At 29.4% G+C, this 20,441-nt stretch overlaps 1 protein-coding gene across 5 annotated transcripts in view; it reads left to right on the top strand.

Moving 5' to 3' along the window:
* Atg17 (autophagy-related 17) overlaps window positions 1-20,441 on the top strand; it is a 99,987-nt gene that overhangs the window by 58,326 nt on the left and 21,220 nt on the right. For 4 of the 5 annotated variants that reach the window (XM_075357103.1, XM_075357101.1, XM_075357099.1 and 1 more), the window contains exons 10-15: window positions 1,537-1,704; window positions 5,311-5,426; window positions 7,261-7,357; window positions 12,530-12,745; window positions 14,574-14,867; window positions 20,136-20,291. In XM_075357103.1, the coding sequence (XP_075213218.1) occupies window positions 1,537-1,704; window positions 5,311-5,426; window positions 7,261-7,357; window positions 12,530-12,745; window positions 14,574-14,867; window positions 20,136-20,291 (1,047 nt within the window). The remainder of the gene's footprint in view (window positions 1-1,536; window positions 1,705-5,310; window positions 5,427-7,260; window positions 7,358-12,529; window positions 12,746-14,573; window positions 14,868-20,135; window positions 20,292-20,441) is intronic. The other variant, XM_075357102.1, reaches the window with a different exon arrangement.

Below are 20,441 nucleotides of genomic sequence, written 5' to 3'. Positions count from 1 at the left end.
TGAGCCATAACAGTGTTCTGCTGAAACCACATATACTCTAGCTGTTTACAGGTATAGTGTTTACAAATTGTTACACCATCTGTATCTAATGCTCACTATTCAGTGTGCCAAGAAAGAATGTAATGAAGATTCGCCTATGTGACATTGCATACCAAACACTCACTTTTTGTCCATGCAGAGGAGACTTGTGCAGCTGATGTGGATTTTCTGTACACCAAATGCATGAATTCTGTGCATTCATGTATCTTTTATTGTGGAACCGTGCCTCATAGATCAAAACCAATCATTGAGTTCTTCCCCAACTGGCATTATAGATGACATGAACCACTGACAGAAATCTACGCGTTTTCCAGTGTCTGCAGATAATAATTTGTGAACAACATGAATTCTGTATGGGTGCATCTTTAAACACTTGCACAATGCCATGTGGGCACTACCAACTTAGAGACCAAACTGGCTAGTTAGGCGTTGCACAGACTTCTTCTCTAGTTTGTGATTCTTGGTTTATTTTTTGATTTTTTCTACCAGTTGTAATGTGTTTCATGTTTCTGATCTTTTTCATTATATTATTTGCAATTTCATTCGTTTTATGTTTTTATCTTGTACTTTCAGTTTATGCATATTAATGTTGGTATCAGCTATAGTACTTTTGATGTCTTTAGTACTTATTAATGATTATTTTATATATATGTAGGCATATTTTTTTATTTATGTTGGTTATTTATTTGTTATTGTTATGCAAGTAATATTATTATTGCAGTATTAATTTACATAAATTACAATTAAAATTGAAAACTGTTTTATTAAAAATAGTTTCTTTAAATTGACAATTATAAACGCAGAATTTGTTGAAGGAATATGGATTATAAAGGATTAGCAAAATGTCATTTTATTCATAAAATTATCACAATTTTATTTACTATTAAGTAATATGCAAGAAACAGGTAATTTTTAGACATCTTTTTTGATTATAAATTTGTTTGCGGCTGGTGAAGTACGGTTGAAATTCTCATGCTGCATTTTCTGTATGGAAACAGAAAAATATTTTATTATTTTCACTGTTTGTGAATCTTACCTGTCGATTGAGGCAAGTATGCAAAATTTCAAATTTTTAGATAATAAAATTTTCAATTTAAACAGTGTGTACGAATTGTGCATTACTAACATTTTCATGTATTAAAAATAATTGAAGTGGAAGTAAATGCTATGTTTATATTATTAAAAAGTTTTATTTTATGTAAAGGTTACTGCTTCTCCCATTCAATTAATAGCTAGTTGACATGTACTAAAAATTCTAGCATTAAATGTCTTATTTGAATTCAGCATTTTTTGTTTGTCATCGACATCTACCTACCGTTAAATAAAAAGTTATTTATTTGAATGTAGTAATTTTATTCTATGTATTTGATCATTATATGACAAAAATATATTTTAATTCCTATTAAAAAGATAAATAAAAGTGTTGATGAATATTATAATCTTTCATTGGATAATGATAATTTGTTTACTGTAGCTCAGTTACTTTTTGAATTACAGCTTTCATTGGAAGATATTGATAGACTACGGTCTGAACTGCCAGATTTGGCTCTGTCATTATCTGTACCTGATTTGAGTCAGATCACCCAGTTCTTCCTAGCTAAGTCGATCACTGCTACTCTTAAGACTGAACCCAAGGATACTGCAGCATCTATAGAAGATAGACTTGTGAGTATTATTTCTACCGCAATAATTATTTTAAGGAATTATTAAAAGGTTTTATGAAATATTACATATAATCTTTATTTTTAATGTCATTACATATGCTTTACTTCTCTTTCAAATCATTGTATTTTAGCAGACTCATTAAAAAACCTATTTTCTCGCTGTTGGTTAAACATAGGTTGAGTACAATCAACTTGAATAGAAGTTAAAAGCCACTGCCAGGTTATTAAATACATTCATTCTCATACATTTCTCAAAATGTTACTGATGACAGCTGTAAGAAAAATAAGTATTGGATATCTAATGAATTTATTTACTATAAATGTAACAGCATTTAGAAACTACATTTTATAATTTTTGTTTGAAGTCATGACTGAAAATTTTCTAGATTAAGTGAAACCCTTTACCATTGTTGGTCCAAATCTGTGAGTTCACAGATTTTTCATGACAACGTATGATCACATGTTGTGTAAGGTATGAAGGATATTTCTTAAACACATTCTTCCTAAACTTCAATCCAGCTACGAGTCCATGCATTTATTACCAGTCGTAACCTAAAAATTCTTTCCATGGGTAGAGTGTTTCTACATTTGGTGTGCAAATGCTGCTGTCACTTGATGAAACCAGGAGTATAGGAGGAACCTTTAGTATTTATCTGTAACAATATCTAAAATTCAGAGCACCTTCTTATCAGATCTCTTATCTCCTTCAAGTGCTAATAAAACACTAAGATAATTCTTTCCTAGTCCTAATAAAAATATTAACCTTCTTTTTTTTTAGTTCATTAGAAACAAATAATGCAATAAATTTAAGACAATACGTATTTCTTACAACAAGCATAGGGCCAAATTAAATAGTACTTTCAATGCGTATACACTGTTCCAATAAAACTTACTTTAACTGGATTTCTTGCATTATTGTAACTTTTTTTTGTACAAAGACCAAATATTGAAAATAAAATTAGATGAAAATTGATGTAAAGTTCAGTTACTAAATTTATTCTCATGCTTTAGGTTAATTTTGATCGATCAGCTCTTATCATTTTATATTTATTAGATAGAAAGATCTTCTTTTAAACCGTAAAATTCACAGGTTACAATTCTTTGTAATACATATAGTCTTAATGTAGAAAGAAAAATTTGTTTTCGGCAGTTGGTGGTTTGAGTTTCTGTATAATTCAGGAAGTTGTAGATTAATAAAGAATACTGTTTGGTGAGTGTTCAGTACTAGGTTGGAAGGAACAGATTATTGAGTTCACGAGGTTTCAATCCTGGGAAAAATTGACAGAAATACTGGAAAGATTCTACTATTTCAAAATCATCTCATTTTATGGCATTGTTTGTAATTGGGAACTCTGAAATTTTGATACAGATTTGTTTGATTTGTCTAGTTTGGTTATTTTATTTATCTTACTGGTTTTTTTGTTTTGTATAAGTGCAAATACATAAAAAAAATAGTGTTTTGATAGTGTAAATATATCTATACTGTATTTTGTTTTTACATTTTTAAGTGAGAGATAATATTCGATGTTTGTCAAGAGTTTTGGTATAAAAACTGAAATTGTATACTGAAAATTTATTTATTTAAATTTTACTTATTTCTTACATCAGTTGTAGACAGAAGAGATTAAACGCATTGTTTTTTTGCATTTTTTTTTTAGCCATTATTTTTACGATCTTTTATGTTACAACATCTTCAGTCACGCCTGAAATCTTCTGAAAAGAAGAAAATTAAACACGTTTTCAATAAAAGAAGTCTTTTAGTATTATTTCCATGCTGACCTTCATGTAAAACATTGGTATTGAGTTTATTACGGTTTTTTTTATTTAATATGATACTTTAAGTATAATGAAAACAACACTACAGTGTGAGCAATAATTCTACATAAAATAATGTTCATGTGAGATTTCAAGGATGGAAGAGAGGTTATCTCTAAAGTAAAGACCGTTTCACTGTAAAAACATTTATTCTGAAAACTTTATAAATATTTTTTGTTTCTCTTAAACTATTACTTCTCTACATAATCCTATACTTCTCTATATAATCGCCACATGAATTAAGATATTTATTGTAGCAAAACACCAGTTTCAATATACCAGTGTCTTATTATTCTGCCGCCAGTCCATTTACACTGATTAACAGCATTTTTAAGTTCATAATAACCTGTGAATTGCTTACCACTCAAAAATTCGTTCAATTTCCCAAACAAATGGTAATCAGAAGGAGGTAAGTTCAGACTGTATGGTGGGTGATAGTAGATTTCCCATCCAAATGTTCTCAGTAAATCACTTGTGGACCCGCAACATGTGGACATGCATTATCTTATCATGCAGCAGGTTGAAGCCGTCTGTCAGTTGCCCATATTGTCGGTTTTGTATAGTTTGCTGTAACTTTTGTAGAGTTTTTCAGTAGGCTTCTGCATTTATAGTCTTTCCTGAAATCATTCAGCAGTATGTCAAACTGATCCCAAAAGACTGGCCATCAGTTTGTGTCCAAATGGCTGTGGCTTGACCTTTTTTGGTTTGGTTGGTGATTGAGGATGACGCCATTCACTTGACTGCTATTTTCTCTCTGGTGTGTAACATGAAATCCATGTTTAATCGCCGGTAACAATTGAATTAAGGAACTCATCACCTTTTTCTGTGTAGTGCATCAAAAATTCCAAAGCAGATCCCATTTGGATTTTTTTGTGACATTCTGTTAGATGTGTGGCACCCAACAAACACAAACTTTCTGAAGCCCTAATGGTTATGAACAATGTGATCAATAACAGGTCTTAAAACATCAGGAAAAAGAAGGGCCAGGTTCGAAATCTTTGAGTGATGATCTTTTCTGATTTCATCATAGATGTATTTCAATAAGTCCTTTGTGATTGTCGAGGGACTCCATGAATGTTCATCATGCTCATTAATTCTGTTATTTCTAAACCGTTCACACCATTTTCAGATGTTTCTTTCATTCACTACATTATCACTGTACACAGCAACCAGCTGCCTCTATGAATTTCAGCCGGCTTAATGTTTTTGATGGTTTAAATAATATGACTCCACATATTTCACAGTCAGCTGCAACATCGATTTTTCTATTCATTTTATAATGTAATTACACGTAATCAAAGATATTACAATCCAATAACTTACAGACAACAATGCAGTGTATACATTATTAGAGTGGCTATGAATGACACAAGTTTACCAACCTGAAGGAGAGAAATTTCCCAGCAGTCTTTACTTTAGAGATATCCCTCGTATAATTTATTTTAAATGAATATACAAAAAGAAAAGTGGAAGTAATTTTTATGCAAATTTTTTTATTTGTGATTTCCATAGATTTTGTATGAAAATGAAAAAAATGAAAATCTTATTTGTTGTTAATGAATTTGAAAAACAAAATAATATTGATCTTTAGTTATTTTTGCAATTATCCTTGTGTAGCCCAAATTCTTGAAGCAGATTAAGTTATAGCTCCAGTTATTGAAAAAAATTACCAAATTATGTGGTTGTTCATTTTATCACTGATTGTATTCTTATGTTTACCTTCATTAAATTATATTTATTTATCAGAAGTTAATGATTTTGATTTAAAATTTCTTTTTTGATATTTGTGCAGGTGGAAGTAGTAACTGCAGTTGGGCTTGGAAGTAATTTAGATCCAGCACTTTTACAGCCAGCTGATAGTCAAACCTCTGCTGGGCCAAGTTATAATACACAGCCCACTAGTGACAGGTATTGTTTTATTCTAGCTAATTATTATTATTATTATTGTACTTAAGAAATTTTGTTTATCGATTAGGCATCAATAATACTGTTTATCCGATAGGTTTCATTCATTCAGTGTAGTCATTTACATATATTGCAGCTAGCGTTAAGTTGAAAAATTGTTATAACATCTTTCATCAGAATGAGAAACATAACATAACATTTTTCATCATATTATGGTCCTAGATTGAATTATTTTCATGTTCAGCCTTCACTGTTCATGGTTCTTATGACATTGTCTGTTAATGCATCATATAACAGTCAAACTAACTTGCAAGAAATTAACTAATTTGGTTAAAAACTACTAAATGCCATCAAAATAGGTAAGAGCTTACTCTCCAGCTGCTGTTACCCACCAACTGAAGACATCAACCATTTTGTTACATTACAGAATTGTTGATTATGATTCAAACAGATTCAAATTTTGTGTAAGCTGCATCGTGTACTTAGGTTCATTTAGCCTTCTATATCAGCTAATTAGCTAGTTAGCAAGATTATGTATATATCCTTAAAAACGTTTACGCTGATCGACTAAAAATTAATTTTTTCATTATGGAACTCATGAGATGGTCAATGATGAGAACATAGTATCAGCTGTTTAATTATAATTCTCATGTAAATGGTTTTTAATTTTTTTTGTGCTTCCTAATTACATTTGCAGAATTTGTTTAATTTAAGTAGATATTTTATGTATGATATTTTTTAATTTAATGTATAGTAAATCCAATACGATTAACAAATTTGATATTACGGCAGCTACTTTATTTTCAGTCACGAGAGGTTAGGGCTGCTAATCTTCAAAATGCCTATTTCCATGATATTTGTTTGAGTTTAGCCCCATTAACAGTGAATAATAGACTAGAAGATAATGCTGAAGAAACATACTTAAGAATAATTCATTTAATAAAATATGTGACAAAAAATGTTTTTGAAACATAAATTTCTTACTAAAGACATCATCACCTTTCTGTGTGTGATTGTATATGTGATGTAAATAAGTAATAAGCATTCTATTGATATCAATTACTGAATTGCTGATGTTTATTGATAACAGATTCCTTGAAGAATCTACTATGTATTTTTGACAGTTGCTAGCTGTATTTAAAAAAAATTAGTCCTGATATATTTGTTTTTAAAACAAATGAGATAATGACTCTTATATAAAAATAACTTTTGGTAATTTATGAAACTTTATTGTGATAGTTTTCTATGGAATAATATTACATTGCAGTCAACCTCACATTTATACGTTCAATCATTCATCCACACAATTTTGGTCGTTATGTATTTTTAATACTGAAATATATTTTCTTAATAATAAATTGAATATTAAAATGAATGTGTTGAAGTAAAACATAAATAAATATTCTTTATAATATACGTGCGAGATTCTGCATAAAAACTATGGCTATTTTTAAAAGCAGAGATCTATAGAAATATAATAAATAATTTGTAAAAATAAGGAGTATTTTAAGAGATTATTAATTATCTATTAGTATGTTATTATTTGACTATGTATAAAGAGAAATTTATGAAGGTTCTTTACCCCTAGATTATTCTATGTTGGAGTGCATTAATCTGTGTAAATGCTACTGCACTGAAGAGTTTAACTAATATACTTAATTAAAACGCACATGCTATACATTAATTATTATTTTTTATTTCTCTATTAATATAAAATACTGTTCGATTAATATTTTATTTTAAAAAAATTTCTTTTGAGACAATTTTGAATATATGTATCAATGTTAATAAAAATAGCATAACTACTGCATACATTTTTTTTTTTTTATTGTTGCAGAGGATTTGAATCCGAGACAGATACAGAGGAATTTGAGAAGGTAGGCCAGAGTCCAACTGAGCTGGCTTTTGATAAGCAAGACAGGCCCCCCCATCAAGTAAGATGTTAACTCCCACTGGTGAATAAAAGATGTTAAAACAGCCCTGCCCTGAAGCCCTAAAGCCCTTTTTCCTTTTTTTTTTAATAAATAAGTTGTTGCAAATAAATTTCTAGATTTTTTTCTTGTAGTTGGTAGTCTATTTTTTTTAGTACATGAATATCGTTTTTAGTTTATGTTTTGTAGATCTTTTAATTAAGAAAATTGTTTTATGCATGATGATCCTTTGAATCTTATTGCATTATAAAAATTATAAAAAGTGTAGATTTTTAATTGTATTTTTTGTCAATTTTCTCATATTTTATGAGTGATAGTTCATTAACTGTATTATTAATGAATGTAGATTTTAATTATCTAAGCCAGTGGTTCCCAAACCTTTGTTCTTCAGATAACAGTTGGAAATATTTTGCTAAAATATGTACTATGTATCTTATGTCATAGATATTAAGAGTATGTCCTGTTAATAAAAACCACATTTCAGTTAATTATGTTTATGTATTAGGTGCCATAACCGATCCGTACTGTTAGAGGTCTATGTATTTATCAGGTTGTATGCGATGTAAAACAAGATATGAGAAGACACTAAAAATATAAAAGCCATTCTCAGGAATAACAAGCATTTTAAATGAGGAGCAAAGTGGTTTCCTGTGTCTCTTTTACTGAACTGAATATACAAATGCATAAAAATATGCGTTAAAATGCAGATGATTTTCAGATCTGCAACTGTCACCTTCAAGATCTGACTGAATTATAAACATCATTACTTTCAGATAAAACGACTGTACTGGTGCTGCTTGTATCTCAAATGAGTTGTGTATCAAGTTCCAGGATAGATAATATAATAATAAAACGTGTTTAAGTCCTTTTTGTGGGAAACAGTATAAACGTTTTCACACAGTTAATGCAGCCTGGTCGTGTGAATGAAAAATTCATTATATTAAAAAAAATCTGTTTAAAAAATCCATTAAAACTGAGAAAGTACCTTTACAAATGGAATGAATAGATAACCTTTCTCTTTCTTGTTTTTTAATATTAAGGACTATTTTACCTGGCAGAAATTTTGTTTTCAACTACTAACTTATTTTGATGATCGTTAATGATAAATACCCACTTTATTATATATATATATATAATGTTAATGATAAATAATAATATCATTTTTTCATATATATGATAAAATGATAAAATGAATATTTGTTTGTTTGTCCTGTATGCGTTCCTATGCCATTCATCTGATTGCAATGAAATTTTGGTGAGTTGTAGGCACGCTCACAAAGGTTTCTGAAATAGTTTGAATCCGCTAGGTGGCACTGGAGATATTTCAAAAGATGGGTATATACGGTACAATTTGGCTCATATTCAGAATATATATTAGTTACGTGAAAAGAAATATTTTTGGAAAAAATGAACCTACTAGGTTCATATTTTATTGTGCTAGGGTTGAGATATTTTGAAAAATTGTATTTATGTCTGATTTGGATCATATTCAAAATATATATTAGTTACTTGAAAATAAATATTTTTGCAGAAAATGGACCTGCTAGGTGGTGTTGTTAGGGTTGAGATATTTTGTAAAATTGTTTTTATAATTTGATTTGGCTCATATTCAGAATATGTGTTACATGGAAAAAAATACCTCTGCAAAAAATGGACCCGCTGGGTGGTGCTGGGGTTGAGATGTTTGGGAAAACTGCATTATGGTCCGATCTGGCTCATGGTCAGAATATATATTAGTTACTTGAAAAGAAAAATTTTTGTAAAAACTATACCCACTAGGTGGTGCTAGTGTCAAGATATTTACGAAACAAATAAAATTGGGAAATAGGGTAAAAGTGAAAGGTTAAATTTTGTGAAGTTCCATAACGTTCAGTTTTTTAATGTCTTATCAAATTTTCAATTATATTCATTTATCTATATGTACTCAAATCTAGCAGTAGTGAAGCATTGCCAGGTCAGCTAGTATGCTTATATTTTTAAACGGCTATAAACATCTCATTGCAGTAGTTATTAAAGTAGGTTTCTCTTTTATATAATAGTGTAAAACTTAATTCAATATCGCCTTGATTAGATTTTCCTTATTTAACAAAGAAACATCACACATTTCCAAGTTCTTGTTAATCATCAGGAATCCAGTCATTGCATTCATCTATTGTGTGACATAATGACTAAAGAAAAATTAATAGAGTTTGGTAGTTATTTGATTTCTAATGAAATCAAAATTTCCAGTCATCTTTCTCATTTTTTCACAATAATGAATCCAGTTACAACTAAATTTTAATGGAACTTATTTGTAGCTTTTCCCTATAATTAGGTTTTGTCATAGGAAAGGCTTTTTTAAATCACTCTCATTCTGTTTTCAATTTAGAACATTATTATTATTTATTATTATTACTTTCATTTCTCAGTGGTAAACATTATTGGATTTATTATGTTTTCAAAAAAAAAAATCGGCTCTTTTAAAGGTTGTAGTAACGAATTTTGTCTTGTCATGGAGAAGGATAAAACTTATGGTAGTTAAAAAAGTGCTTTTCATTGTGAAGCTTGAAAAATGTGGAAAACATTTTCTTGGAACACATATTGGAGTTTTGTGAAGTTGTAACGTCTTATACTACATAATCATCTCAAAGTTGAAAAAGTTGTTAATTGACAGGTAGAGATTTTATAAAAACATCCTTTTGCTAGCAGTGCAGTGTTTCATGATGAACACAAGTCATTTTGATGAAAAAGGATTGGCAAATAACAGCTTCATTTGATCTGACCTGCCATTCTGTTTGGCTTCATTTGTATGTATTGAAATATTGTTTTACAGTGAAGTTTAATTTCCAAAATGATCAATCATATTGAAAATTCAATTACCACTGTTACTGGATTTAAAGTAGAATATGTTCAAATATTCTAACTTGGAATTTTCAATTCACTGTAACAAGTAATAGTATGCTATGGTCACATTTGTTAAGTTATTGATCAAAGTTGCAAAGAATTTATCTTGCACATCAAATACTTGATCTTCATACATATGAAGCTATATTTTTAATCCTCTTGAACTGTAAAATTGACAATGGGATAGTTTTAAAGTTGGGTTACTTCCTTTTGTCCAAACATATAATTTGAATTTTGAAATTCAGTGAAATTCTTCCATCAGATTTGCAGCGAAAGAATGAGAAATTCACCAATTCTATAAGATTTAGTGGTTTACATTGTAGAAGCTTTTAGTATCTTTAATTTTTCTCTCTTTCAGAAGAATATTAGATCATATCTTGCCATTACATAAATTTTCCTAATTACATAAAAAATAACCGAGTAAGGAATGAAGTATTAAGGATGATACAAAATAACCTCATCGATTTTGCTTCTCCACTGCACGGGCATCATTGTTGTGAATGGAATCATAATGTATAATATCAGTAGTGTGTGCCTTGCCGTTTCAGTTGCCATTATAAATTGAACTGCATTGGAATATTTGTATTCTGCACATGTTAAAATAAGTTAATAGATTCAAGATTCATTCTTTAATTTAGTTTTATTTGTTATTTCACTTTTACTCAGCACACTACTCAGAAAAAAACTTTATGTTGTCATTTATTTTGCTTTAAGATTTAGATATTTGTTTAATTTTGTCTCTTAATTTTGTTTACGCAAGTTACCAAGGGATTCTTTTTCTGTGTCATAAAAAAACTGCCATATGTTTCTCTGAAAGTTGTAATGACATAAAATTAATGAATGTGTTCCACGGTACAGTTTGATATGCTAGGGAATGAAAAATTAAACATTCCCTAAATTTACTTATCGAAATCACTTATTATTTTTATAAAGTGCTTTAAGTATCATGTAAAGGCACATTAAAAAAGTAAAGTAAAATAGTTATTTACTTTAAATTTAGTCAACTTTTATAATTTTATTTTGTAAAATCAGAAAAAGCAAACAAAAGTAGCACCAGCAAACAATTAATCAGTATAATGCAAGTGTAATGCAGGGAGAAATTAAAATTGCCTAAAAGGTATCTAGATATTTATTCATTATTTTAATTATAATCATTTGTTTCATTGTCTTTGAATTCAATTTAGTTAATGGTTTTTAAAGTAATAAATGAAAGTTCCAGTTACATTTTATTCATTTTTTTAAGTTATTGATTACCCCAATTCCAATCAATAAATTATTTTGATAGAACATATCTTTAATAGGTAATGAATGCAGTTATATAGCTGTAAGTACTAAGGTAGTACTGATGTAGTATATATGTATACATTATTAACACTGCTGTTTTATTGCTCATTATATACTTGTAATTTTATTTACTTAAAAACATATATCAAATAATTTAGTGCTTTACAAACATGATATGTTAGCCAATTATTTTTTTAGTTTATTTACATTGTTTATAGAAGACTTATATTATTTACACAATGATATATATATATTTTTTAAATGTATGATTTTTTTCAAATCAGGATGTAAACCAGATTGGCATGGGCTTATTTTATAGTAAAATAGTTCTTTCCTTCCACCTTACACTTTCCTTCACTGTATATAGCACAGTGTTTAGAATTTTATTTTTTATTAGTATAAGTGAAATGTGGTTTTCATTTTATGAACAGAATTATAGTTGAGTTTATATTCAAAATATTAATGAATGAGCATCTATTTAACAGGTTGATCATATTGTTAATTGTGATCGAAGACGTTGTAGCATAAAAAACCAACTGCTACTATATTTTTGTGTATAAAAAAGTAACAAAACACTAAGTATACTTTTAGAAATTATGATGTATTATAAAAAAAGATGCGTAACTTGAAGCTTAAATAAAAAGACATGAAACTATGATTACGGTAAGCATTACGCTGTTATGTATAACACTACATATTTGCAGAATTAGTATCTGCAAAAATCTTCTATATTATATTCTTTTTAGTTAGACAGATAATTTGAAATAGTTAATAAGAAAGCCTAAAGACTGTAGGCCTTGTAGATCGACTAAAATACCATAAAGCAGTGAAATGCAAGGCATTTGGCCGCTAAGGTAAACTAATTTATTCACATTTATACATGTTAAATGCAAGTGGAACAACTGAAACATTGTGGTTGGACTCGTATTTCAAGAATTAAAATATAATGTTTTAATCAATGATTGTTTTATTTTATACTTTAGCTATGTTATTTTTCGTTTGTTTCAGAGACCAGAAGAGGAAGTTGCGGCATTGAGAGAATGCATACAAAGGTTAGGAGGACCGATAGGTACTACCATTGCAGCTTTAAAATTAGATATTAATTCTCTTAAAGAATGGCTTACATTAGAAAGAAGTCAACTATGTGCAATTTTAAATGATCTCATGACATGTTACAATAGATGTTTAGAAGAAAGAAATGAAAAAATTCAAGTGCTTAATGCGGTAAGTATTTAACTATGTTTTGGTAAAGTTTAAGATACATGTGTGATCGATACATGTAATATTTGGTAGCCTCCAGGTTTCTTGTGCAGCTTACTAGAATCAGGACAGCTGCACCTCTTGTTTGTTTAGAGAGTTTATTAGCGATGTGTTTGAAAATATCATACAGTTTGACTAAATTGTTATTTGCTGAGACTTAACAGTTTGACTGAACTGTTTACCATTTTCCAAGACTAAACAGTTTGATTAAACTGTTGCTGTTTGCTGAGAATAGAAATTTGCCCAGCACACTGTTGTTTATCAATATTAAATACACTGTAAGCTAACTGCTAAGGTTTCGAACGGTTTCAAACACTAAATAGATCTTTTTCTTGAAAATGTTGTATTATTAAAGTACAGATTAAAGAGAGTCGTAAACCTGTCAAATCTTGTGATAAAATGATGTATTAGTTGGCGTGAACTGAAATATCCTGCAGCCTGTAGCCAATGCATTCAGAAAAGTATTAAATGAAACTGTTGTTTGTAAATGCTATAAAAACCAGTTTAGCAATGTAATTGAAAAATGAGTCATGAACATTAACAGCTTTATACTTTTTTCCGACAGTTAGTTCAAATAGTTTTTTTTTTCAACAAACAGTTTGTTTTGATTTAGCAGTATCAACAGAAACACTCAATTGTAAAGTTACTTCCCTATAGTTTGTTATGTAGTAGGATTCACATGTTATATTAATTAACTGGACTTTTCAAAGTATCTGGTTTTAAAGAATAAAAATGATTGTGTAAATGTAGCTGTCACTATAGTATTTTAGTATTGTAGTATAATGCATCAGTATATATAGTGAATGAGAATAATGCTATCAAAATTTTTAATAAAAAACAAAATAAAACTAAAAAATATTTCATTTTTTTAATATTATTAAAAATCAGTATTTCATATTATTAAAATCATTAAAAAATATGAAATATTTTTAAGTATACTTGGAATTAAACAGGCATAATTTTGAGCATGCACGATACATTTTAGGGAGTGCTGAAAATTATAAAGAAGTCTACTTGCAAGGCAGAAGAAAGTTATAAAAAAGATTGGACCTATTGTGTATCAATTTTTAATTTGTTGTGTGATATTGCTGCCTGCCAGATCCTTGAATAATTTTGCTGCCATTGCATTTTGTATTTCTATTTAGTTTTTAGGATCTTTTCCAATTATATACATTCATGTAATTTCTCTGTACTATAAACATATATACAGAATGAGTAAGTTAAGTTTATTCACAGTACTTCGACTCATTGATGTAGGACATATATATTCTGATTGCAGTTTTATGTTTAAGCTGCAGTTATTACCAAAAAGGAGCACATTTTGTGAAGTTCTTTATGTGTGGTACAGAAATTTGTTTACAACAGGATATTTAAGCTCCTAACATTAGGTTCAATAAAGCATTGATTAAAATTGAAGTTTATAATTATGATTTAAGAAGAATTATAAATTACAATAGATTTTATTTTTATATTTAATGTTGGTTTCAATTATATTTTTACTGTTAAAACTAATTATTCTAAAAAAAAAAAATAAACCGCAAGTTTTAGAATTGTAAAATTACATAACATGTAATTACTATATATTATCTTTATGTAAAATTACATTTTGAGGCTAGAATAATAGTAATTTACCAACAGTTTTGTGCAAAATAAATAGTGGTCTGCAAGTAGGAGGGAGTTGACACTTTTTCATATAAATTCAGTAAAGACTTTTTTTTCCTGAACATTTAGGTTGTATTATGTGCAAAATAGAATTTTATGTTTTTTTTTTTTTTGATTACATACATTTCAGAACATAGGCAAAAAAGGAGAAGAATTATGTAGATTGCATAGTGTGACCATGGATTTGGAAACGAGACTTAAAAAAAGCTTAGAAGAAGAAGAAAAGGAAAGACAAGGTCGTCATGATATTGAACAGTCTTTACGGTTTGCTCAGGAGGAACAAGATCGAATTGTTAAGGAAGTAACTGAACAGCTAACTCATGCGCATAAGAAGGAAATGGAGGCAGTCAGATCTCGTTTCCGTCTTATGGCTTGTACTTCAATGGAGCGTAGTCCTTCAGATACTAGTTTAGAAAAAATTGAAGTATGTATTTAATGTATTTTTTAAAAGTTTTTTTTGTGTTATAGTTTAGCAAGTATAAAGAAGAATGTGTAAAGCTCATTTTATACAACATAATGCCTTATATATATATATATTTTTTTTTTTTGCTTGATGAAATTCTCTATAGAAACTGGAAGCTTGTATATAGGAATGTGAAATGCGATTTTTGTAGTGTATGAAAAATGCCACGCCTGACCAGGATTCAAACCCAGGACCTCTGGATGAAAGGTCGTGACACTACCACTCATGCCACGGAGGCCGGCACAAGTTATGTGAAATTTAAAGCGGTTTCTGAAATGAGAAATTTATTTTTTACTTGTTTTACTCATTACTTAGTACTCATCATCTTATAATTAGTCTGTCAATAAGACAGACCAATTGTTTTTCAATATTTCCTTATCTACATTTCAAATGCCTTCTACCTTTGTTTATTCTTTGTTCTTAGTGTCCTGCCTCCCTTATCTATATAGAAGTACACTCCAAACATAACACTCCACAAGTAGCTTATCTAACTTCATCTTTCTACAAATTAACCAAATTTATAATCGTTTTGTTTTTATGTTACCTAAGTAGCTTTTTGTTTTACTAATTCAATTCTTCCTTCTTTTGTGATAATAACCATTGACTTATTGCTTCCTATCCTCATTTCTTTTATTTTCTTAAAATTCATTTTTATATGATTTCTCTTTTAATATCCTCTATTTTTTTAATTATTTATTGAATATCTCCTGTGGTTCATTTCCTATTTAGGGTTCTTGTCATCTTTGCACCTTGTATAATTTATTTCTCTTCCTTTCTCCTACACTGTCTTTCAGAGCATTTTACTTTGTTAATAATGTTAAGTAAATCAAACTGTTATGGTGTTAATGGAAAAGTATAAGAAGCTGGATTTTTTGTTTAGACCTTGTATTCCCAGATACAGAATGATTCATATAATGTTAGCAGTGAGCATTACTAAAGTGTAGTGTTTGTGATCTGATTTAGTGTTAGCAGTGATTCTACTAGCAAAAATAATGAAAAAGGTTTACATAAACCTGGGTGTGGAAATGTTCTGTAAGTGGGTTATGACTAGTGAAAGATTTTGCCCTGATTCCTGACCAAAGAGTGAAATAAAACCTTACTGAAATTCTAGGAACCCAAATCTGTATTCCAAAACCATATCATCAGTAGTTTTCTAATAGCCAATGTAAAACAGAAAAATTTGTTATCTAAAAACACAAGTTTGCAATACAAAAACGTTTTTAAATGAATAATAAATCTGTAAAATTTATTATCAAAACATAGAAAAATTAATTCTGAAAAAAATTGACAAAATAGCCCAATAAAAAGCAAATACATGTTTCTTTGGTACAAGAAATTTGATTTTATTACTAACACTTACCATACAATACTAGTAACCTGATACAATTTTGATTCATAAACACTTGTAAAACTTAACCCAAACTGAGATTTCAACGAGAATCCTACACCTTTTTTCAAGAATTCATTTTAATTTTTATATTGGTTTATTTTTTATAAACACTATCAAAGAAAAAATAAATTAGCAAAATTTTAATTATTCTTCAATGAAATAGCCTGTTTTTGTAATAATGAAAGTTTATTATTTAGTGTGGGTAACCAACAGCTGTGATATCTCTTCTGATAATTCTCTTGAAGTTGTACAAGAATGAACTATCACTGTAGTTAGTTCAAGTGATGTCAACTTTCTCAAGACTTTGCAGATTGGTATCCACACCTTATCTTGTTGAGACTTTTGAAATGATGTATGTGGTTCAGCTGGGTGGAAAAGATGAACCTGCACATCGTCATTTTCGAGGCTAATATCTACCACTTCTATCCACCACTGATCATCGTACATACAAGCAGTAGAGTTCTTTTTCTTAAGTGAAAGTGGTACAATACTTGACACAGGATGGTCTTCATAGTCCTTGGAGTCTGAAGTAAAGTAAAATCTTACAATATCTTCTGATACAGGAATATACTTTTAGTAGCTTCTAGTACCTACAACTCTTTCACAGCAGTAAAAATGGTTTTTAGAGTTTCTGAAATCTTAGCTATCTTATCTGATTTAATCAAAAAATATTTTATGTTTTTCAGCTTGTGATTACAAAATTAGTACATTTCATCAACGTTTGGTATCCAACTGTTTAATGGCCTTTGCAGACTTGCCTTTGCAACCTCTTGTTTTGTTGTTCCTCCCACACCATCACAGGTGTTTTTCCCATGGGATGATCCAAAGAGGTGATGTTCGGCTTTAAGGTCGAAGTCTTTTTCGAACTGTACAAATTATCAAAATTTTCTTTATTTTTATACTGACTTGAAGTACCATCGGTAAAATAAATGAGTTTTTTAATGTTCTGATGTACTTCCTTGATATGGTCTGTTAAAAGTTTTTGAAAGCAATAGGATGTTGTTGTATTGCACTTCAAGTGATCACTTAAAATGTAGAGACTTTTCTATTGTAATACATAATTTTCCTTGAAATAAAACACAAAAGGGTGAACTGTGGCTTCGCTGTGTTGATCCAATGGAAGCTTTGTATCTCATCTTGAACAAGAAATGAAATGTTTTCTGCAAAGTTTGCCAATACCACCAAACATTCTTTTTCACTTATTCTGATTTTTCTTCTTGAAAAACTGAGCTTGAGATTTTGATACGAAATGGTGAGTTTTCAGCTTTTCCAATTTTTCCACTAATGATTTGAAAAACTCATCTTTGGTCTGAGGAACAGTAATCATCTCTGCCATATCAGCTGTTACCCACTGTTTGTACATTATTGTATCTGTAACACGTAATACTCTTCGGAAAAGTTGAGCATGTCGAACACTGCCTGCTTGCTTGGACTTTTTGTCCAAGTAAGGACAAAAACATTACGTTAAGGACATTAAGTTTGGGACCATCAATCATGAGTTTGGTGTTCTGGTAGTGGTGGCAGACAAACTGTATGAGTCCTGGATGAACCAGTCAGGATGAACCATTTTGGATGGAGCTTGTAGAACTTTGATCTTCCAATCTTTTCCTCAGGGTTTTCACTTTTAAAGGAGACATACAGTTCATTTAAGTTTATCAGAACAAGGCACTTTTGCTTGTGCACTTTGACACCATCAACACACCTGCTAACACAATCCTTTTTACCAGGACACAGCCTGCTATTATGTCATCTTCATAAAATAACACAACTTTTTTAATTGTTTGTTACTAATTCCTGTTTTTTGTCTTTTACCTAACTCCGGTAGAATGCCTTGCTCATTAATTCTCTAGTAATTCTAACGAAATGGTCAGAACATTAAACTCTGATATTATTTTAGATCTGGTCGAAGTTTAGGGAAGTAAATGATAATTTTAATCTTATCTTCTTCAGAAGCAATAACATATTTTTCTTTTGGTTTTAAAATAAGATTATCATATTCATGTGAAGAAGATTGAGTGGATTTTCATTTTCAGAAACTTTTGAGTCATAACACAATTCAAGATTTTTTTTTAATTTTTCAAATACCTTATTTATTTTAAATTTTAATGCTAATTGCTTTTGATCCATGGTAAATTTTTTCAATTTTGATGGAGGTGATACACCCAAATGCTACAAGCAGCATCCAGTTGTTCAATATTGCGATGTGGGGCAATGTATTGCTCCTGGTCTTCGAATTCATGTAGTTCTTTGTTCTGCTGAGAAAAATACTTTTGAAACAGTTAACACCAAGAGACATTCCAGAACTGAATTTAAATATGGAAAAATGTGATGTTTTCTTGAAGAGCTTGCTGTAATGTTATTTGTCTTAAGTTTTTCTTAACTGTTTTTTATTAGTTTTCAAAGAGTCACAGTAGAACTGTCCATAGAGATTCCTGAATTTTGACAAAAATTTTTTTCATGATATTTACAAACACTTGTGACATCTGAATTAACACGTAAAAAAATAAGTTCTGGTTTTCATCACTAAATTCACAAATTTTAATGAGTTCTTTTGGCCTGTACCATACACTGGTTTTTAACACTCTTCATTCAGATAAATTCCTATGGAACATTGTTCTTCTATTGTTTTATGTGAAATTACTTGAAAATAAGTTAAAATTTAACTGATTTTAAAATTTGCAAATACAGTAGTAAGTAAAACGTATTTATTTAACAAACACTTCCAAACACAGGATGAAATTTGAGACTCTGTAAAGATGTGAACAGGTCACTGACTAATGTCAGACTGACCAGTCTGTTACTGCAAAGCTAAATGATCCAACAAGCATAAATGATCATGTTGCAACATCAATTTTCCTGACTACTGGAAGTGACTTCAAGTGCCTGTTACAGCATTAACAGTTGAATGGTTCAAACAAGTCTATTTCAACTATAGTAATAAGTATAAAAGTGAAGTGCCAAGAAGACAAGGAACTCTCTTGGAACACTTATTTAGCGAGTCAAAATGGTATTGCTTTTAACAGGTTTTTCATAATAAAAATCATGGCTATAACTTTTTTATTAGTGTAATACACAAGATACTTTGTTTGCCATAAATATTTAAAAAAACACTGTGAGTTGTGCAAATTTGAGATTTTTACCATCAACCCCATCAGAATTATTTGAAGTCAAAATTTGAATTATAAAAAAAAGTTAGTTTTCAAAAATTCATAAATATTTAGGGGGTAAGTATATCACCATTAATATTATTTATGGTAAAACTACTAACATATACCTACTAACATATCCCTGTCTCTAGGAAAAAATTAACAAAAATGAAATTTTACAGTTTTTCATGTTTAACTTTCTTGGTAATTTTCTCATATGAATTTTATCTCATGAAGAGAGGTAGGTAAATAAACCACTGGAACAGTCTTTTAACTTGAGAAAATATCAACAAATTGCTTTTTGTTTTATCCTTCCAGGATCAGTAGTTTTTTAGTTATGATTTTTTCCATAAATCCTTATAAGCACAAAAATAGGTATGCGGACCATAACAAAAATGGCCACCACAGGTAAATTGCTTAAAAAAATAGTTTTAAGGGCCTGAGACATTTAGGAAACAAGTGGGTAAGTTTCAATTTTTTTTGAATTGGTCAAGCAACAACCACCCTTGGGTCACTTGAAATGGATTAACCCTACTGTATTTCTCTTTCTTTTTGCATCATTTAGTAGTTTATTCATGTAGAAATATCACTATTAAGTTACTTGAGTTTTGCAATGCTGACAGTTTCATATGATGCACCTACTGTTAATTATGAGAATAACAAACTTTCTGTAAAAGTGATTTTTTTTTCCAGAGATCAGATTTAATTGAACTTGGTAATCATGAAGCTATAATTACACAATTAAAAGAAACATTGCAGCTAGAAAAGGAAAGAGCTGTTAATAAGGAAAGAGAATATTGGGAAAAAATATTACATCAGACCCGACTAAAATTTGAAGCAGATAAACAGGTAATTATTGTGAAGTGTTATTTTTCAAATTTTAAGGTATTGCCTAACTTTATCATTAAATTTTATCAGTGTTTAAAAAACTTACCATTTGTTATTTTGAATGTAAAAGATGAAATCAATTCATTTTGGGTTTTGAGATTTTTAAATTAC

Source organism: Lycorma delicatula, chromosome 2 (assembly GCF_047948215.1).
Source record: "Lycorma delicatula isolate Av1 chromosome 2, ASM4794821v1, whole genome shotgun sequence".
Classification (NCBI taxonomy): Eukaryota; Metazoa; Arthropoda; class Insecta; order Hemiptera; family Fulgoridae; genus Lycorma; species Lycorma delicatula.
Note: the sequence above shows the minus strand (reverse complement) of the source record. Positions and strands in the feature narration are given on the sequence as shown.